The sequence below is a fragment of the Onychostoma macrolepis genome, chromosome 02 (genome assembly GCF_012432095.1).
Source record: "Onychostoma macrolepis isolate SWU-2019 chromosome 02, ASM1243209v1, whole genome shotgun sequence".
Classification (NCBI taxonomy): Eukaryota; Metazoa; Chordata; class Actinopteri; order Cypriniformes; family Cyprinidae; genus Onychostoma; species Onychostoma macrolepis.
Genome location: NC_081156.1, coordinates 27,474,277 through 27,496,530, shown reverse-complemented (window position 1 = coordinate 27,496,530; position 22,254 = coordinate 27,474,277). Strand labels below are relative to the sequence as shown.

The 22,254-nt window shown below is 36.1% G+C and overlaps 1 protein-coding gene across 1 annotated transcript in view; it reads right to left on the bottom strand.

Moving 5' to 3' along the window:
- The window catches only part of pard3ab (par-3 family cell polarity regulator alpha, b), an 84,129-nt gene that overhangs the window by 61,777 nt on the left and 98 nt on the right, over window positions 1-22,254 (bottom strand). The window contains 2 exon segments of the mRNA XM_058794154.1: window positions 4,875-4,976; window positions 21,946-22,254. The exon segment at window positions 21,946-22,254 is cut by the window's right edge and continues 98 nt beyond it. Coding sequence (XP_058650137.1) covers window positions 4,875-4,976; window positions 21,946-22,065 — 222 coding nt within the window. The 5' untranslated portion in view covers window positions 22,066-22,254.

Sequence of the window (22,254 nt, the reverse complement as noted above, 5' to 3'; positions counted from 1 at the left end):
AATACAACTGTTTTTTCTTTCTTTTTCTGATAGTGTAAGTAATGTTTATTTAACATAGAAAATGCGACTGGAACATGAATTTACATTTGATTTAAAAAAAAAAAAAAAAAAAACTTTGAAGACTGTGCCTCCTCATTTCAGAACACCACCGCACACCACCATTTCTAGACCCATTTGATTGGACAAATAGTATTGCTCTAGTGTGGAAGATCAGTTTTTCATATTTTAACGTTCATTTTCCCAGATGAGAAATTTTAAAGGCATGTATATCTGCAAAATGTTGTCAACATTTAAAAGTGTATTAGCATAATGTTTGCATTAATGGGATAGTTCACCCAAAAAAATTTAATTTTATCATCATTTACTTACCCTAATGACATTTTAGGCCTGAATGACTTACTTTCTTTTGTGGATCATAAGATATTTTGAAGAATGTTGGTAAACAAACAGTCACTGGTAGTCAACTTAAAAAACAACTACAGATGACCACCAGCAAATGTTTGGTTACCAAATATCTTCTTTTGTGTTCAACAAAAGAAAGCAAGCATGCCCATCCTTAAGGGTTTGAATCCCTTAACCCATGTAAAACCAGTGTCACAGAGTAAACAGTCTCTCGTGGCTCATTGCTTCAATCCCTCATGAGGCCTGTTGCTAATGGAAACGAGTTTGTGTTTGAGACAGCCACACCAGCTCACAGCACTTCAATTATAACGCATCTAAGCGATGATTAACTGGCCACTGGCAGCAAGGGAAATCTTGGTCATGCTCTGCATGTACATACACACACGCTTCAGATCATGTGGTCAGAACCGAACGCAACACTGCCTGCTGCACCAATTCACAGACACTTCCTGTTAAGACGCCACCACTCACACACTTCCTCAAGCCTTGAGGAAAACATCCACACAAACAAAACGTCCACACACACATTGTCTGACCAGAAGCAGCACGTTTAGATGCTTTAACGTCCTGTTTATAACTGACGACCGCTTCCTGTCCAGTAGAGGATAAAAGAGTTGTGCGCTGCTCAATACCTGACAGGGGGCCAAACATTAGCAGTTTCATTGTTCATTAAGACAAGCCATGGTGATAAAGAAGTGGGGGAGAGAGAGAGAGAGAGAGAGAGAGAAGAGATGATGCATGTTTAAGTTGAATCTTTGGCGCCCTCTACTGTCTTACAGTAGAACTGCATAGTCAAAAGTTGTTGTTTTTTTGTGGCCTAAAAAAAGTTTGATTCTGACAGAAAATAATTTTAGACTTGTTCTACACTTTGAAAAAACAAAATGTGTCTGCAGTAATGCGTTACAAACAAAATATACAGGGCAAGGCGCTGCATCACAAATAAATGTAAAAAAATATATAAAGGCATAAAACTGAAATATCACGTTAATATGAGGCTGATAAAATCAAGTAACAATCTAGTTCAATTAATTGAGAAAATATGTATGTTTCATTTAACTAAACTTTTAGAAGGTACATAAAAAGAGAACATGGATAATAAAGAAATATCCACCCACAGGAAATTACATAATGCAAAAACAATTTTTGTTTTTACAAATTAAGGGAAAAGTTTATTTTCTGTGGAATAAAATATATTATTGTTTTTTAAATAAGTCTCTTAAGCTCGCCCAAAAATGCATTTATGATCAAAAACAGTAAGTAATATAGTGAAATATTTGAATATATTTTAAAATGTAGCTTATTCATATTCTCTAGTTTCTTATTATTATCAAATATAAAAATGGATGTGCTAGTTAATTTTTTTTTGTGTCTTTAGCATTTCTTCTTGAGGATTCTTTGGAGAATAGAAAGTTTATTTGAAATAGACATTTTTGAAACATTGTTAGTTCTTTACTGTCACTTTTGATCAATTTCTGCATCACTGCTGAATAAGTATTAATTTCTTTAAAAAAAATTAAAAATCTGACCTTAAACTTCTGAAGGGTAGTAAAACTGGATGTATCCAATATAAGTTTATGACTCCAAAACATAGACATGAAAATAAAACAGAAATGACTAAAAACTAGTTTTAGTTTTGAATACATTAAACCACGTAAAACATTTAAAATTATACCTGTTAACACAGTAACTTAAGATATTCTAATTCTAAAAAACTAAAATATAGAAAATACATTTTAAAACAAAAACATGTAAAACATTTGAATTATACAGATTACATATTTAAATGAAACGCAAAACATATTTAAATTATATGAATTTGTTTAGTAAAATACCCTAAAATATAGAATAAATTAAAAAATAAAAATACATACACAAAAAAACAGCTAAAAATAATAGGCACTAAGTAAATAAAACTAAAATGAAAGGACAAGTAAAAAATAAATAAGTAGTAAATTAAGAACACAGAACTATAATAACCCTGCTCTGTCAAGTCAAGTCAAGTCACCTTTATTTATATAGCGCTTTTAACAATACAGAGCACTTAACAGTATCAAATTAGAGGATAGAGTGTCAGTAATGTATAATGATAAGATTAAACACTCAATTTTCAGTTAAAGGCATTTCATTATTGAATTCAGAGATATCATTGTCTAGCTCAGTTTAGTTTAAATAGTATCTGTGCAATCAAATCGGCGATAATCGCTAGAAATAATCGCTCTGTGTGTGTGTGTGTGTGTGTGTGCGCCTGTTTTTCTATTCAGGTGGGGACATAAACCTGAAAACACACAGACTCATGGGGACTCGTGTCACGGTGAGGACCTAAATTGAGGTCCCCACGGGTAAACAAGCTAATAAATCACAAAGAATGAAGATTTTTGAAAATCTAAAAATGCAGAAAGTTTCCTGTAAGGGGTAGGTTTACGTGTAGGGTTGGTGTAGGGCAATAGAATATACGGTCTGTACAGTAGAAAAAGCATTACGCCTATGAAGAGTCCCCGCAAGGATAGCAAACCAGACGTGTGTGTGTGTGTGTGCGCGTTTAGCCTGAAATGGACTTTGGTTTACCTCAGACAATTGTAAAACTGGTTATGGACCATTAATATTAGACAGTCCACATTTGTAGAGAGAGTTTATTTGCGAGTGTGAGTTTCTGTGCTGTTGTGTGATTTTAAGTTGAATGAGTCACACTAAACCGCATTAAAGCGGTATTGTAGCACTTCCTGTTTGCGGACAGTGTTTCCTGTGACCACAGGTGCAGCCTGAGTCATTCAGTAAATCTGTGTGAGATACCAGGATGTGATGTACGCACTGGCTGATAGAAGGTATGGCCTTTTTAAGGTAAAACTAGACACTCTCTGCTATAAATGTGTGAGCGTAACTCTGATGGAATGATCTCACACACTCCCTCAGGCACAGATGTGAAGTGTCTTTTATTTCACACAGAGAACTAAAATAACACACACACGCCCAGACACACCCACCACATCAAACACACAACTACATTCTAGCAAAGTGTCTGTGGTCTCGGTAAGCCGATATCATCTGTACTGGGTCAGCAACATGCTGCAATGTAGAGAAGACAGTGCACTGCCCTTGTTTGACCAGAGGGGGGCAGAGTTACCCTGCACAAAACCAAAATCCCTCCTTGCCATTTTAATCATTCATCCATTCATTTTGCTCATTAAATATTCACAACTGTAAGGGGTAGGTTTAGGTGTATGACTTTTATGATTTTGAATGTACAGTACAACTAATTAGAGATGCGCCAATATTAAAATTCTTCTTGGTACCAATATGCCAGTAATTATGTTCATGTTATGGTCAATAACTGATTAGAATTAGAACTGATTATTTTGTCAAAATAAACCTAAAAGTTTTAAAATGTTTTACAATTTTTTTTTTTTACATAATGATTATAGTTATGGTTATTATAACCACTATTGTTTTTATTATAAATATTACTCATAATTTTAATGTGTGGGACAAGCCATATACGTATAGGAAACATCCACATTACATAGCTATTATTCATATAATTATAATTTCCCAATAATTATTATCATTATTATTATTGCCAATAACTGATAAATGACCAAAAATATACACTATTTTGTCAAAATAAAACAAAAATAAAAAACTAAAAACTAAAATCAATTGTTTTACTTTTTAAATGGTTGAAAATTATATTTTTATTTTATTAATGTTATTATATCATATTACTGATATTATTAATAAGGGACCCAAGCCAGGTACGTGTAAGGAAAAGGAAATTCAAAACATTACAAAGACTAATAATAATAAATAAATAAACAAACTAATTAATTGATGACATTGGCATCACAAAATTATAATTTACAGTATAGAAAATTGATATTTTATTTTTTGCTAAAGATTACAATCAACAGTGTTATTAAATTATTTAATTTTTAAAGATTACATTAAGATAAATCTAACTGTAAAATATTATTGATCATGCAAAATTAAGTACCCAATATCGAAAGATATGATAACTAATAAAAACATTTTTTTTAAAAAGATACTACACTATATAAATAAATACTATTGGTAGCTGTCTAATTGGTAGAAGGCGGCATTAGCAAACTATCTCAAATTTCTCAAAAACAAACACAAAAGCATTAGAATGTGTGGAATGCTTTATGAATGACGGAGACTGGAATTCTGTGGAGTTTCTGCAGATGCAGATTCCATACAGGTCTAGTGACGCCTCAATAGAAAGAATCACTGGAGTTCAGAGCATTGTGTGTGTGTGTGTGTGTGTGTGTGTGTGTACGTGAGTTCGTCCTCAAATTAGGTCATGGTTATTGGGAGACAACAGTCATCTGATACCTGTAACTGAAATATATACTACTAAAGCAACACACAGGAGTGCTGCTCGTTTTAGAAGAGAATGCTAGCAGTGTGTGTGTGTGTGTGTGTGTGTGTGTGTGTGTGTGTTTGAAAGCATGTCTCACTCTGTCTTTGTCATCAGCCACATCACACAGAACATCATCCAGGTCAAGAATTCCTCCATCACCGTGTTCCAGCCGGTACACCTGAACCCAGTACTCTTCACCCTGAGAGAGAGACACACAGAGATAACATGGTAAACTTATGTTCGACTTTAGCTTAAGTGAAAGTATTTCTACACCCCTGAACCTCACACACACAAACACACACACACACACACACACACACATCAGGACTCCATTAGGACACTCTACTCAATGAGGAAAAGCACACACATAATGAGGGTTTAACTAATCAGGATAATGCACCTGAATCTAGACCTTCACCCAGACAGGACGACAAACACACACACACACACACACACACACACACAGGTCATTCCCACTCAGCATAACACCCACCAGACAGACAGAACACACACACACACACACACACGCAGGCGTGTTGTGTTTCCGTGTTTTATGGAGACATTCCACAGGCTCAATGTTTTTTCTACTGTACAGACCGTATATTCTATTGCCCTACACCAACCCTACATCTAAACCTACCCCTTACAGGAAACTTTCTGCATTTTTAGATTTTCAAAAAACTTCTATAAAGTTTATAAGCTTATTTCCTCATGAGGACCTAAAAAATGTCCCCATAAGGTCAAAATTTACTGGTTTTACTATCCTTGTGGGGACATTTGGTCCCCATAACGTGATAAATCCCAGGTACACACATTCACACACACACACACACAAACACGATCAGCGCATAGCCACAGACAACAGAGAGCAACTGTAGGTCAAAGTCACAGAGAGAATATGAACCGAACTATGGGACAGCAACATCTCTCAATCAAAACTGAAATGCACTTTCCAGACAGGGACCTGTATAAAAAACAAACAACAAAAACTATAAAAATAATATATCATCATTATTATTATTATTATCATCATTATATTTATTCAGGGACCTAAACATAGACCCTATTATTAACAGAATCATGATTCTTTAATAACAACAATGATAATAATAATAATAATATTTAATATAAATTGAATAAACCATTTTTAATGTAACATTTTAAAGAAATAACGATATAATAATAATTATAGTATAACTAGTAATAATGATAATCATTACCATGATTATTATTAGTAACTATTATTTTATTAATTATTACATTAATTATTATTATTATTATTATTATTATTATTATAATACCAACAATACTAATATTAATATCAAAATTAATACAATAAATTAAAAACAATAGAAATGAATACATTTATATGAATACTATTTATTGGACAAAAATCTTTATAGTGCTGGATGAATCAGAAATGTTTTTGTTCTATTTTCCTGGAAGTGTTTTTATATTAAGCATTTTTATACATATCTGCTTGACCTCGAAGCATATAGACAAGAACCCCCAAATATGATTTTATGAGGTCATTTAGCTGCTTAGAAAACATAAACATAAATGGTACACGTCTTATGCACCAAAGTTCAGGGATTTTTTAAAAATGCCAATCAACTCTAATAAATGAATTTAAAAACCATCAAAGCATAAATAGAGTTTCATCACCGAGTCAAAACAGTCTATAATGAATAAGTAACTGCTTCATTTTGCAGGCCAAATCATGATGTCACAATGTACCACAGCTATGAACCAATCAGCGCTGACTCTACCTGCTTAGCCCAGCCCTTTTCCTCCCTGAGTCTCTTCTGCAGAGAGAAGTGATGCTTCCACATCTCTAACCATCACAATCTGTCTTTCTCCACACACAAAAGAAACCAGACCAGCTTAAAGTCCCTTTCTGTCTCCTCGTCATTCCTTTCTTCCTCTCAGTTGAGAAACAAATAATCCCAAACGAGGACGCGTTCAGTAACGTGAGAAGTTCACTCTCAGAAAGACCCGCGTGTGTAAGCTGAGAGGATTGTGCTGTCAAAGACAATTGTGTGTATTTGATACGAGAGCCCATGTCTTATTGAGCAGCCGAGGAGGAGAGACATGTACACAGCAACCAGATATTCAAACTTACTTTGCGCTGCTATCCTAACTGTGTTTGCGTGGGTGTATACATGTGTGATGTTTATTAATGCTTTGATAATGTAATCCCTCGTTTCCGATGCTAATGAGGCTTCTTAAAATCAGAGAAAGCGCATGTCCGCTAACCCAAACATGCAGTCCAACAAGGGAACGTCAGTCTCCCCCAACAGAGAGCAAAGTGTTTTCATGAGAAAGAGTCTTTATGAAGCCTCTTTTTTCAACAAACTGGCTCTCTTTCTGCAGGATACAGGAAATAAGAGTCATTTCGCAGTGCTAACTCACACACACTCATGTTCAGCTTAATGAGTGTTTACTCTAAAGAGGCGTGCGGGCATCTGAAATATTTCAAAATGTGACAAACAACAGTAAGCAATGTGTTCTTATCGTTGTTTGCTACATTTTGAAACATGAAAATTGGCATGTTTTTCACAGGCTGGTTCAGAATGTTTACAGAGAGTTTACAATTTGACTGGAGAAGATTCATTCGAATCACTTCTGAAAAGAGATTCAATTTAAAGGTGACATTTTGACAAAAAAACATATCAATTAAGGATGTAACGATTCACTCAACTCACAATGCGATGCGATGCACAATACGATTTTTTTTAACACGAAAAAGTGTCATTTTATTATTGCTTGGACAAAATGCTGCACTTTTCTTTGTGAAATTGAAATATGTCAAATAACAAAATTAAGTTGAAATTTTAAAACATACAGAAAATCAAATAGATAAATAACATAAATAAAAGAAATCTCTCTATATAAAGAAACCACTGTATTTTAATGACAATATATGCAGCGTGCACAGTTTTTAATCTAAATTAGATTGTATAATTTCAAAATTTAAAGCAAAAACAGAATGGTCTGACTTTAGTTTTGTGAAACTACGCTAAATAAAACATCTGGAAAAAAAGCAAAAGAATGCAAATTCGCTCTCTGACAGCAGATGGCGCTTATGGAACAGCCAAAATATTACCATGTCTGCATTTGTGATCGGAGAAACGGCAAACAACGAGCGCTACTCTACACAGCTCAAAACTCGCGTTTGAATAGTCAGTGGCGAATTCTTTAAATATGAAAACATACTTACAGGCTGTGAGTCAGAATCGCCAGACTGTGCTTGCAAAGTTGGAATTGCCCCATTTTATAGAAACAGCCTTTGTGCAAGCCAGCATTGTAGGCTACTCTCTCAGGTTCAGGAAATAGTCCTCTGTAAAATGTGCTGCACACACTCGAATATTTGGGTTGAACTGTTCTGGAACAGTGCTGTAAATGCAACTTAACCACTGATTTCTAGTTGTGTCCTCTTTTGGAAGCCCAAACAAAGTAGTTTCGCTTTCACAACGAAACACAACGTCTCCAGTGCATGGCGTCGGCGGCAGCAACAATACTACAATGAGAATAAAAGTCCCACCCTCTTTCTTTGTGTATACATTTGGGCGGTGTTTTGCAAATCTCCCCACACCGTGACGTAGAAATGTGGGGGCGTGTTTGAAGGAGCCGTTTTAGGGGGGCGTGGTCGAGTCTTAACTTTTATAAAGAATATAGACTTTAGTCTTTGCAACTTCAGGGATCTTATCTATGCATGAACAGTCTGTAACACTCCAAAGAGAAAGGAAAACTTGAAAATCGCATCATATGACCCCTTTAACATCTCAACCAATTTAAATCGTCACATATTTTTATCGATTTTCAACCGGCTCGTGGTGTATCGTTACATCCATAATAAGTATGCCTTTCATGGGTTTATCTCTCCCAAAAGCCTCCCAGGCACCAACAAAACATTTAGAGAGGCTTGCTAAGATCGGTCAATCTATTTCCAGCTCAACCAATAGCGGGGCGTGGCTACTGTAGCAGGCTGAGCCAGACAGTTTGGCAACACGGCTGACGTGTTAAATGGTCAAATTTATTCAAATTCGGTTACAGAAATGCAAACCAAAATTCAAACACTGGCTAAAAAACGCACACACAGAGAATGGGATAAAACAATGGTAAACACTGGTGGTGGTTTTATAAGATGAAGGAATTTGGCAAAATATTTTGGATTTAATCGAGACGCCAAAATTCATTTTAGTTTCTTCTAAAATCACGTTAGCTCTTCACCGTCAAGCCCCAGATAAAAGTAATAAAATAGAATAATCATAAGGGTGTGTTAAGTTTAAGGAGCGGTTGCAATGTTTGTTTAAAAATATGCTTTATTTTTGTAATTCCTCTAGGTGACATTATTAGCGCAGAAACAATATAGTTCATCTTTAAGAAGAGTTATGAATAAGTTTGTGATGCAATTTCATTCAAGACGATGTGATTCCATTTAAGAAGGTAAGATTCAATAAAAGTAAGAAATTCAATATGACTGAGATTCAATTCAATCGCAGGTTGGACTAGATTTGATTCAGGAAGAAAACATTAAACTTAAAAAGAGAAGATTTGAATTTAATTTGAGAAGAGATGTGATTACATTAGAATTGAGAAGTGAATCAAGCAGCTAGAGGACACCATGTCTTCAAAAATATAAAATCACAGAAAATATTCTGAATCTCTTCATGCTTTCAGCTACAGTCTCTTTCAATGGCTATTTGGCTGAAATAATAGATGCTCTGATCGGAGGGGAAAATTAAATGCATAAATACAAAGACTCAATATTGTCAAAAGGCTTCAAATAAAGAGATTATGGCTGTCAATTTATTAATTAAATAGCATAAAGAAAATAAGACAAAAATACTTAATTATTCATGCCCTCAACCTGTACATAAAATCTGTAATAAAGTATTTCCCATCATCAGAATAAGTATAACCTTGAGTTTGTGAGTTGAGTTCAATAATATTGCAAATATAATATAATATTCCAAAATGTTTCTTAATTATCATCATTTAGGGGCATTTCTGAGCAAATTATTAAACAAAATCAATTATTATTAAATTAAAGCAATCGTTCACCCAAAAGAAAGTATTTTGAAGAATGTTGGTAACCAAACCATTACTGGTCCCCACTGACTTTCATTGTATTTTTTTCAATACAATTTTTACATACAATAGGAACCAGCAACTCTTTGGTTACCCACAAACTATCCCGTTAATCTACAAAAAAAGTAATTAATTCCAACTTCACACCAAGGCTTAAAACACCCTTAAAATCTCACCACTAAAATCTCTGAACCTTTGCTCCACTCTCCCTTTCATAAGCGTATCTGTACACAAGCACAGAAGAGCAAATCCCTGTAGCACAGCTGCACTCTTACATAACGCACACACAATGCTGTCTGATGTTTTCAGATTTCTGCATTTTCTTTCATTCTGTCTTTCTACGTCCAGCGTTTCAGAACAGACGACACTGACCCCATAAACTCACTCTCCATCTGAGAGGTTCTTCCCCATGAAGTGCGCACACACACACACACACACACTCTGAGTCAAACTCATTTCACTGAGACTCAATTAAGTCACATCCATTAATGCCTCGTCTAAGAGTTAAAAATAGAACGTCCGTTAGCACTCATCTGTCATCAGCTGGATCCGCAGGCAGAAGGACAGACTCCCAAAATGACTGTTAACCTCGTAAAACCAGTCATTATTTACTCATCTTCAGGTTGATCAAAACACGCATGACTTTTTCTCAGGGAACACAAAATATAATTTTTTTAAAGAATCTCCAAGTGAATTATTCTAAGTGAATGAGGACTGGGGATGTCAAGCTTCAAAATGACTCAAAAGCACCATAAAGTTGGGGTGTAACGATACACTTATTCGTATTGAACCGTTCGGTACGAGGCATTACAAACCGAACGATTCGATTCGTTGGACTAGTCCTATTACATTTGGAAAATAAAAGAGCTTAAAGTGTGTGAAATATAATGCTCTCAGTGCCACTGCGCTCAACAAGGCAGTCCAAACGACGTAACAGGCAACGTGCTGTCTGCCCTGTGATAACCTCCCCTTGCTGGGGTGCGTCGAAAGGCATGATCTTGTATCGACGATAGCCAGAGATATTGTCAAAAACATCAGTTGTTGGCAATATTAAGATATTTGGCATTTCCAATTAATGTAGGCCTGTTACATTCTTATTTTTATTATTATTATGAAGTTACTTTTATTATTAAACTAAAATTACAATTAATTTGCCCCGCAATAATTACCAAATAACTGACGTGCTGCGAGGATAACAAAAGATTAGGCTATTTAGCCTACTCCTCAATTAAAATGTTTTAAAAAAGGGTATTTTAAAACAAGTCTATTATACAATGAATTATAGGCCTACAATTAAAATATTAACACTGCAGTCATCAATAAAAGTAAATGAAATAAAAAAGCTTTAGCCTATTTCAAGCACCGACTTTCAAAAACAACCTGTTTAACACGAAATACGTTTCTTCTCATTTTTTTTTCACTATGTATGTCCACAAGAGAAGTATTAAGAGAATAAATGAAAACATTTAGCTATATAGCGTTATAATGTTGAAGTAGATTGGTCTCTCGTCATCTCTGACAGAATATGCAGCGTCAGATGCCGAAAGGTCCGTCATTACGTTTTTACTCTCACTTTCTGCATATAGTGAATTGACTGAGATTAAGACGTTCACCTGGGCAAAGTTTGCACGTTGCTAGTGTGTGATATCCATTGGCTCGCCTTCATGGTTTAAAACAGAAATATTTCCAATATACCCCCATACCGAACGTACTGAACCAAACCGTGAATTTTGTGAACCGTTACACCTCTACCATAGAGGTATTATAGAAGCAGCCTACAAAATAAGAATTGTGTGTTATATTTACATTTTTCTAAATATGACAAATTAATTTATTATTCACTGAGATTTTTGACGAAGCACTTTTTTGATAAAACGTGACTAACAGCAAAACTGGGACATTCATAATGTAAAATCATTTTCAAAAATAAATCTAAAAATAATTTATTTTACTCTGTTTAGATAATCAATTTTTTTAATGCAACTATTTTTTAATGGACTTTTGTATTTGAGACTGAAGATAAAAGGAATGCACTAAAACATTTCTTGCCAGTAATCATAAACTGATAATTATTTCCATGTTAAGGCAGATAACAGATGAGCCAAAAAATTATTACTACAAAATTTGGTCTAAATTAAAAACTAAAATGACTTGCTTTAATGCTATACATGAATTTAGTCATCACAACATCATAATGTGCAGTTACAGTATAAAAATGTAAAAACAGAAAATAAGATGCAGAATTAAAAATACAATAAGCAACCGACAGAGGTACGAATGTATTGTGCATCCCCACTTGTACAATAAAACCTACACATAAAAAGCATTTGAAAAGAAGCAATATAAAGGATGAAAGTTAATGTGACCTTAAAAAGAAGCACGTTAGTTTTAGTAAAAATGAACCCCCAGGAAATAAATGTGCCCTCAGCTGAGGAAACACCCATATATACACTGAATCCTGTATGTTTATACACACACTCACAGCTGCTTATAGCAGAAAGCTGTCGTCTTTGACTATTCCAGTGACATTGGTGCTGATGTTTTAAATATCGTGACAGAGATCTTACAGACACGACCATATAAAGACACAATTCCTCCATCTCTCCCTCTCTCTCTCTCTCTCACACACACACACAGCAGGAGATTCACACAAATGCAAAAACCGTGCTGCTAAAAGCAGTCGCCTGAGGAATAAGTCCTTCATGAGATTCATGCAGCCTGAAATACCCCTCTGTGGATCTCATGTTATTCAGAATAGCTTGGCACCCTGATAAACAACTTGCATAAACACTTTACCGACCTACAAACAAACACACACAAACACACATTGTGTTCACTTGTATGGGCAGGTTTTACTACCCTTTTGGGGACAACATTTCTGAATATACCCAAAAGAAACGTGAAACCTGTCAAAACTAGTAAAAATGTTCATGAACGTACTAAATAAGGTTTTATTTCATATCTACAAACACCAAAAGGTGTTCATCAACACCTTTAAAAGTACTGATACATGATACATGTGATGAGGCAAAATGGTAATGCCATATTCATGTGATTACCATACAGGTATATAGCTATATACACACCATGGTATTTATAGGAATATCATGATATTACTATAGTACACCTCCAAAAAATAGCATTAGATTTTTTGTTAGAGTAGTAATCATGGTTATCTTATTGGAAGAAAAACAGATGTGAATGTGAATATATACAATGTTATGTGTGTTTCCTAAACAGAAGATGGAGGGTCAGTCTGATATTTACACTCAAACAGACACTTAATGAATGTTTGACAACTAACCAACTTAATCACGTGGGTCTGCACAGCCCATCTTAATGTGTTACTGTAGCTTTAAGAGGTATTGAACCAATGAAGTGTGTGACCCACAGCAGTACAGAGAACTTTACACCACAGTTATGTCCAGTTCATGCTGTTTTCTTACAGGCATCACTGTGTTTGTGGTGGTCTGCAGTGTTTAAGGCATGCAATATAGTTTTGGTTAATATAAGTGGTTAATAAAGTGGTTAATTTGGTTATTTGAATGGTGCTTTATGGGGTTTACAACATTTTACATTGCAAAAATTGGTGTAGACTTTTAATTGGTGCAGAAAAAAAAAAATCCCAGAACTTCCATATATATACAATTCACTGCAGTTTGCAGCTGAAATTATAGCAAAAAAAAAAAACCCAACAGTTTTTATTCCTTTTTGATTATGATTCATTATGATTAACAGGGCAGATTATTAATTAATAAAGACTTATTTTTGTACAAGTCCTTGCACAATACTATGTTTCGACCTCAATGCCCTGTTTCCACAGTGCATGGTTTGTAAACTAATACAATTTGATGTTTGCATTACATAAGCAGCTCCATATGTATGGCTTTTGTGAAGTAGTAAACTTGCTTGGTAGCTCACCTGGTACAGCATTGCAATTGCAATGCAGAGCACTCAGTATAAGTCCTAGCAAAACAAGTCATGTTCAAAGAGCTCAAAGACTCGAAGCAAGCTGAGATGGTATGGTTGCTTCAGCTAGGGCTGTCGCGGTTAAGGAATTTCCCTTGCGGTAATTTTGAGTGGCTCAATAGCGCGGTATGCGGTATTACCGCATATATATATATATATATAATCTGTGTGCGTATGTGTTACAATGTAAGGAGGTCATATTCAGGAACCAACCAAACCGAAACTAAATCGCGTTGAAACAGGAAGTGAAGTGAACAGAAGAGAATGACAAAATAACGGTCCACATAACAAAACATAAACCTGACAATAAGATCATTAGTATATTGTTAGCCTATATACATACAGTTAGTTCTGATCCTCGATTCTGACTGAAAAGATACTTTTTCTCTTGATATTTCACCTGCGTGTTCTAGACCAGAGGTCCCCAACCACCGGGTCGCGACCCACTACCGGGCCGTGGAAGAATTCCTACTGGGTCGCGAGAAAGTTCTGGGGAAAATGTGTATAGATATGACGCTCTGTTATTTATTGTGCGTAAATGATTTTTCTAATTACTCTTTATTTTCGTTGTATGCGATTGATATACAGTAGCAATTTGGCGATTAAATTAAATTAATTAGTAAATAATTATTAAATTAGTAAATAAAAGATTGCTCTGATCTGTCATAGGGCTTAAACGGATCGCAGTTGATCCGTGATATACGGACCAGGTCCAGACCCCACCGTTCGGCATGTGATTCGCAGATTAATTTGCCAATTTACACGTTCAATCTATTTAAAACCATAAGAAGAACGAAACAGAACTCAATTGCTACTTGCGCTGTACCGCACACACCAAGCGCGCACAAATGTACGTGTTTCAGACAGTGCGGCATACCGAATTGATTCCTCTTTCATGTATTCATGTAGTTTTAAACCATGAAGGTGAGCCAATGGATATCACACAAGCAACGTGCAAACTTTGCGCAATAGTTATGCCGGTGAACGTCTTAATGACTTTCTTCAGTCATACAGAAAGTGAAAGTAAAAAAAACTGACGGAGTTTTCTAACACTGCATTAACAGCGCATATTCTCTCAGAGACGAGAGACGACTCTACTTGTGCTGATAACAGTATAAATGAATAGAGCTGTTTTAAAGACCCTATCCACAACAACAACATCAACCAACAAGGTTGGGGACCCCTGTTCTAGACGGCTGTCAGTCAGTGCAGTTTCATTGTTACGCCTCAAGGTGGCGGCAAGAGACTGTCTTTGAGATAGTCTTCATTCAACTACACATTCAGAGATTTGTAAATGAAACACGCTGTTTAAATCATTTTAACTTTGAGCGACACTTTTAAAGGCTCAGCTAACCAGCAGAGCGTCGATGCTAAGACAGATTGCGCTTTCCTTGGACACGACAACCTGTTTTCACAAATATACATGACAGCCTGAAGGACAGACGCAGGTAATCGCACGCGATCAGTCGATCTCTCTCTCATTCACTGTCCGTTTAGGCTTGTTAAGTGCAAATTTACTGAGCCTCTGTGCAAATCAGCATGGTACACATTGTTATCATTACTAATATTCAGTACACATGCACGAAGTGTAAAACAAGAAGGGCGTAACTTTACGAAAAAGAAAACACTGAAATATAGCGGTTGCTGCATTCCTCTGCGGTTATGCTCGTCAATAGCGCGGTATTGCGATATTGCGGTTATCGCAACAGCCCTAGCTTCAGCAAATGCATTTATATTTCACATTTGCTTTTAATAATATTATCAGTTAGGTTTAGGGTAGTGCTGCTCACCCAGATATTTAATGTCTGAACCAGCGCAAAATGTACAAGAACCAACTTAATAGAATGCTGCCAGAATTAACACACTTTTAGCACCACTCACTGAATGTTTTACTGTGAAAATGTTGCAAAACGTACAAGACGCAATGTAATATTTCACAGACAGTTTTGCCCCAAGCGCATTTTTCCAATGAGACTGAATTGAGTTTTCTAAAAAAGGTTATCTGAGAGTTTCTCCAATGAAAGTTCAGCAAGAGGCTGTGGGTCTCTGCAAGAAACTTACTAACACCGTTTTCCAAAGTATCCTCTAGTACACCAACAGCTTCATTCCCTGTGGGCAAATCTAGGATTCAGTAGCAATATGGGGACCCACAAATAAAAAAAAAAAAAAAAACTCAAGATTGCCTATGTACAGTCATTACATACACAACATTCATACTGACAGATGTTTCCAAACCACATTTACAGGTTATACTTACACTAAGAGTTTCTGTATTTCTTTATACAGCAATAACTATATATACACAATAAAAGCTTTATAGTAAAACAAAACCTCTGGTGGCCTGGAGCACAGTGCCTAGTTGTCAGGATAGGGAATTACCTAGAATCCCATGATAACAATGCCTCAGTGAGTTACCTGTTATAGAGCTACACCAATGAAAGAGACATACTATGAGGTGTTTTTTTGTTTTGTTTTTTTTAAAGTGGATGGCATTCTTTGGACTGTACAACACTAAATTGGCTGAGCATGGTGAATATATATAGCAGTGCTTCAGTAACTTTCATATGGATTTTATTTTTTCCATTTTTAGGGCCCTAACTGTAACCTATAAACAATGCTTTTTATTTTAACTGCCAAGTCAATATTATATACAAAATACACATATTTATTCACTGTACTAAAATCTAGATATGATCTTGGGTAACAGATAAAACCCAATCAACAATTACCCAAATCAAAGCTCCTCCCAGACATTTTTAAAACACAGAAACAACCATGAAAAAGCAATTGCTTTTTAAAGCAATTCCTTATTGGATCTATATCAGACACGGTCCCTCATTTTTAGGCTTCTGCATTTGAAACATTTCAGTGGCTTGTGTAACTCTTGTTCTGTGTCAGTGTGACAGCTGAGCCCTCCATCAACTCAATCACATCACTGAGAGATTACAGATACAGACACCCTCAGTAAGACAGGGTGAGAATCAAGTTCATTTGGAGCTTATAAGGTCCTCTGATCAAAGTAAAAACACGCTAAGCAGTAATTACAACAATCTATAGACTTTTCCCACACTGACCTGAACTCACTTATGCATGAACCACAGACTGAGGGAAACATGCATTACTTACCTCTGCCTACATCAATTTCTGTCTTATTATCAATGCATTTCTCCGATTTTAGCATAAAGATGCATGTAAACAAAATAGATATGACTGAAATATTACAAAAAACAGTCACTAGAATACAAAAAACACAGTCAGAATCCAGTTCTATAGGCATGAACACATGCATCTGAAAACCTGTCGACTCCCTGCAACAAACCAGGCATGATCAGCTGGGATGACTGAATTTCATATGCAAGATCACTCTAAATGCACTAAATGTTCACTGGAGAAAGAAATATTATGGATAGAGGACACTATCCATTTTGTCCAGAAGTGACAATTTGATGTTAAAACACCTTAATGATTTGCTTCCGACAAACACGCAGTTTTCTTGTCACAAAATGTTAATTCGTGGACTGAAGTTGTGTGGATTACTTGTGGATTCTTCTTGTGATGCTTTTATCAGATATTTGGACTCTTATTCTGACGGCACCCATTCAATGCAGTGTAGCAATGCTAAAACAAATTCTCCAAATCTGCTCCAATGAAGAAACAAACTCATCGACAGCTTGGGTGGCCTGAGGGTGAATACATTTTCATTAAAATACAAAACTTACAGACAACAGATCAGCCCTAAATTCGAACCTCACAGTCTCACACAGAACACCTCTGTTTGTGTGTTTGGTCTAAAGAGTAGCTACAGTCGGAGCAGCTGAAAGACTAGAACCTAGAAAGAGAACAAAAGCAATGGGAGCAGAAAGAAAAAGGCGAGTGTGAATGTAGTTAAAGAGTAGCAGAGGTATTTGGGGGAAAGAGAAAAGCAAATGGAACGTGTGACAATGTAACAGAACCAAGGACACATTCACAAACACCATCCTTGTTTCACTGTCTGTCTTTGTCTCTCTGTCTCTCTCTGACACCCACTGTACTTTATTATTCACACTACTTCCTGCGATATAAACTACAAATGGACATCAACATATCAGCTACATCACAACAACACTCCACTTCCTTGTAATAAAGCAACGTCAAAACAGCAGCATTCTCTCAACTACACTCCACACCATCACAATACAAGCTACATCATCTCAACAACACTCTACACACACACCAAATCATCATACTGACTTATCCTCATAATAACAGCACTCCAAATCAGCATAATATTAGCTATTATTATAATAAAGCTCCAAAATTCACAAGCAGGGCTCAATATCATTACATCACTTGCTCATCAGTGGATCATCTATAGTGAATGGGTGCCGTCAGAATGAGAGTCCAAACAACTGATAAAAATCTCACAATAATTTACAAGTAATCCACAGTAATCCAATTAACCCAATCTTTTTTTTTTCTGTTTTCCATGCAGTTTACCCAACCCCATCATTTTTTCCCTTACTTGTTATAATATATATATGATTTTCATATAAATTTCACAAAAGTAATTTATAAGTTATATATGATTTATAATTTATACATTATTAATTACAATTATAAATAAACAATACTATAAACAATTTTATAGAAACAATTATAAATAATGACCACTTATTCGGTTTAGCTATAACAGCTGAAAATTAAATTATGTAACCTCATTACAGACTCATTACAAACATAGTGATTTATGATTTTCTAACCATTCTAAATGATGCTTCTGATGTTTTCTCAAATTTTTGCTATTTCGGCAAAACCTCTTCCATAGCCAGCTAAATAAATTTATCCTTGGTGACATTTAAGTTAACAAAATTTGCAACATTTGCAATAAATGTTTAATACATAGAAAACTAAATTATGTAGCCTACATTTGTAAAGCATGACAACACACGTATAACCATAGATATGTATATGTAGATGCCTCATTAGCGACTGTTTCTATGTTAGCCATCCGCCATATTGTAGCGGTTAACTTGATGTCATTCACCACAGTAATCACTGAATATTCGAAAGATACCACAATCCTGCATACCCGATGGTCTGCAAACCCAACGGCTCTGTGCGAACCTACAGTATGGTGAATGACGTCAAGTTGACCGTTCCAAGATGGCGGCCGAATAGGGCATCTATATATGTCTAGGTATACAACATTAGCAAATGTAAGATAAACATGATAAGATTACAATCAACGATCGGGTCAGCTGACCCAAAACTGGCCAAATCTTACATTAGGTCATCCTTAACGTCACCATAAAATCAGATTTTCCATAACAATAACACTATATATATATGATTATGATTATAATAACTGCTCCATCACAATGGAACGCTATATCATCATGATAAAACTCTATATCATCATAATAACAGCTGTCATCGTAGACATATAAACTAACAGATGTTCTGTTTAAGAGCAAACACAGTGGCAACAACTTTCATTTAACAATAAATCATCGACTACACACACACACACGCTCACAGGTGGCCAGCACTGAGAAAACAGAAACAATTCTGCTCATATGCTACTAAATAAGAGAAAATTATTTATTCATGTGAACAAACATGCTTTTGTCTCCCTCGCCCCTGCTCTCTTAACTCATACATCGAGCTAAAATCTCTGAGCCTCGGATCATTTAACTGTAAAAGCAGCGTATTGAACGCTATTAGTCTAAGTGCTGATCCTGAATGCTGATTTCTCCCTGGTGCAAACCAGACTTTGAGGTATTCTGGGAGATCTGTTGGTGCAAATGGTGGTCAAAACAGCAGCCCCAACTATTAACATTACATTTATTTTTTTTTTCATCTCATACTACATATATCTGGATGCAATCGCAATTATTTTTTGCGAGTTGGTGATTCATGCTGGGACACCGTTTGAACAGGTTTATGTTCAGAACCTGAACCAACCTGTTTATCCGTTTTTGCTTTGTAAAAGTATTATTACTGCTAATATAATATAACCTGTCGACAAAAGTTCAGACTTCATGGATTTGTAGTGGGAAGATCAGAAGATAGAGATGCTCAAGTTCAAAATAAATTAATCATAATTCAAGTAATTTAGAAGTGATTTAAGCAGGGTGTTAAAATGTAAAAATATTTTCAATGACTAAATTCCCTGCAAACATTCAAATTTTTCATTTGATCATATTCCAAATTAAGAAACTATAAACTATATAGGCAGCAAAACAGAAACACAAATGATTAGTTCACCTGAGGCTTTCCGTTCATTTGTCACTTGACAGACACAACGAATGAATCACGAATGACCCATCATCTTGGATTTAGTTCAGAAAAACGGTAAAGGCCCATTCACAACAAGAACATTAACTGTCTATAACAATAACTAAGCCTATAGTGTTGTTCACACCAACGTACAATTACGTTCTGTTTGCTTTAGCTCTTTAAATTTGGATTCTGATTGGCTGTCAATGTTTTTCAGCTGGGAAATAAAAACATTCTGAAAGTGATTCCTACCATATCATTCCTCTGTGTTGTTATCATTTTAGCTGTGATTTCCATACTCTCCTAGAATTAGAATGATTATTAAAACTTCATGGTTATAGCATGAACGGCACTTAATGCTATCTATGCTACCAATGCTATACTAATGTCATGGTTAAGGTTAGGCATTAATGCTGCGTTCACGTGCTATCAGAATTATCGTAAATACGAGTTTCCTAATCGGAAATTGGACGTGAACGGCCTCTCAAGTCGTATTTACTACTGGGAAATTCGGAAATAATTTTGATAGCGGAGTTTCCGAGTCATAAACTTTAAACATGGTGGAGAGGACAACCATTGCTGCTGCCAATGCTGTTCTCACAACTACATCTTTTTGTCTTGTCGCTAAAGTATTTATAGGCTAGATATGAACTACATTCGAAGCATATTGTATGTTTTATAAGCAGTGAAATAAGCATGTATTTGACCGAAATTACAGAATTGTCAGCAAACTGCATGTGTGAATGTTTATATGATTGTCAACCAATGGTTATCCTTTCCGACATTAAAGTACTTGAATGCGACAAGCTCGTAATCAGGACTTCATAAGTGAGAAATTTCCGATAGCACGTGAAGGCAACATACCATTTGTTTTAAAGTTGTGAATGCCTTCAACAATGCTAAAACCAATGAAAACTCTAGAATTGGCTGTGGGGCGGAGTTTGCGCTTAACTTGCATGGCAGCGCCCATGAAAGTAGACCCGCTGTATGTAGAATATAAAACAGCATTTTCTAAAAGCCTGACATTTCTAGAGTGTTGCAATGACATTTCTTTAAGTCCTTAATTTTTTTCATGAGTGAAACTTTTGAAAATTAGCAAAAAAGTATCAAGCTCACTTCTAGAGCCCCATATACACTGCTAGCGACGCGACGAAACTAATCAACGACGCTGAACGCCCGGAACTAAGCGTGCGGACAGTGAGCTCTCGCGCTAAACGCACAGCTTTGTTGATGTTCCGGTTTTGTCGCGTCGTTCTGTAGATGTGTAGAAAATGCACGGTTTAAATGTGCCAAACGAGTAGAGGACATATCAATTATCACTGTTAGCCTAGCAGCAGCAGCTCTCATCAGCTCACTCAAACAAAGCGCAGGACTCACGTACACATAAGAAAAGTTCAAGGCATATTTTCATCACAAAAAGCATAAGGATGCTTCAGTTGCAGCAAGCTACCATGCAAACAAAAAGTCAATGTACGTGATATTGCATTCTAGTAAATGCTGTCATTTCTAACGGGTCCCAAAGTAGAATAATAACGTTTCAAACGTGGAGTAAACTTCGCTCACTCTTATATTACTTCATTTGCCCCATTTCTCACTGGCTTCCAGCAGTCTGCTGTGGACATAAAGAACAAAGAGGAAGGTCCAGTACACTAGAACAGGATAAAAACACAAAACGCTTTATTTCCTGGGGAATAACACCATTCTTTCCCGGAGTTAAAGTGTCCGGACTGTCCCGATCCCTTCCCCCGCTCACTTACTCAGTCTCGACACCGCCATATTTGCAGCCCTCACCGGCGCAACTATGTTTCCAGAGCACAATCAGATGATACAGAGAAACAGCATCTCACCTTGGCGATCGCTCTCCTGTACCGCATCGCGGCCTGCTGGACGAGCGAGTGCACTTTAATGTTGCCATCTCCGCACGGAACCACGACCCGAGTTCTTCCAAAACACACCGTCACTTTCATAGCTCCAACTCTCCTTAGACCTTCCCGACTCCGAGGGAAACTCGGGATCAAAGGCTCCCGTGCTCTGGTGTCCAGATCATTAATAATCTTTGGTTCAGCACCCTGGCGGCTCAGTGTAAGTTACGATCGGTACTCGTTCCGTTTCATCGCGGCGGGCGCTGTGTGGCGGTGTATGACCACCTGTTTAGT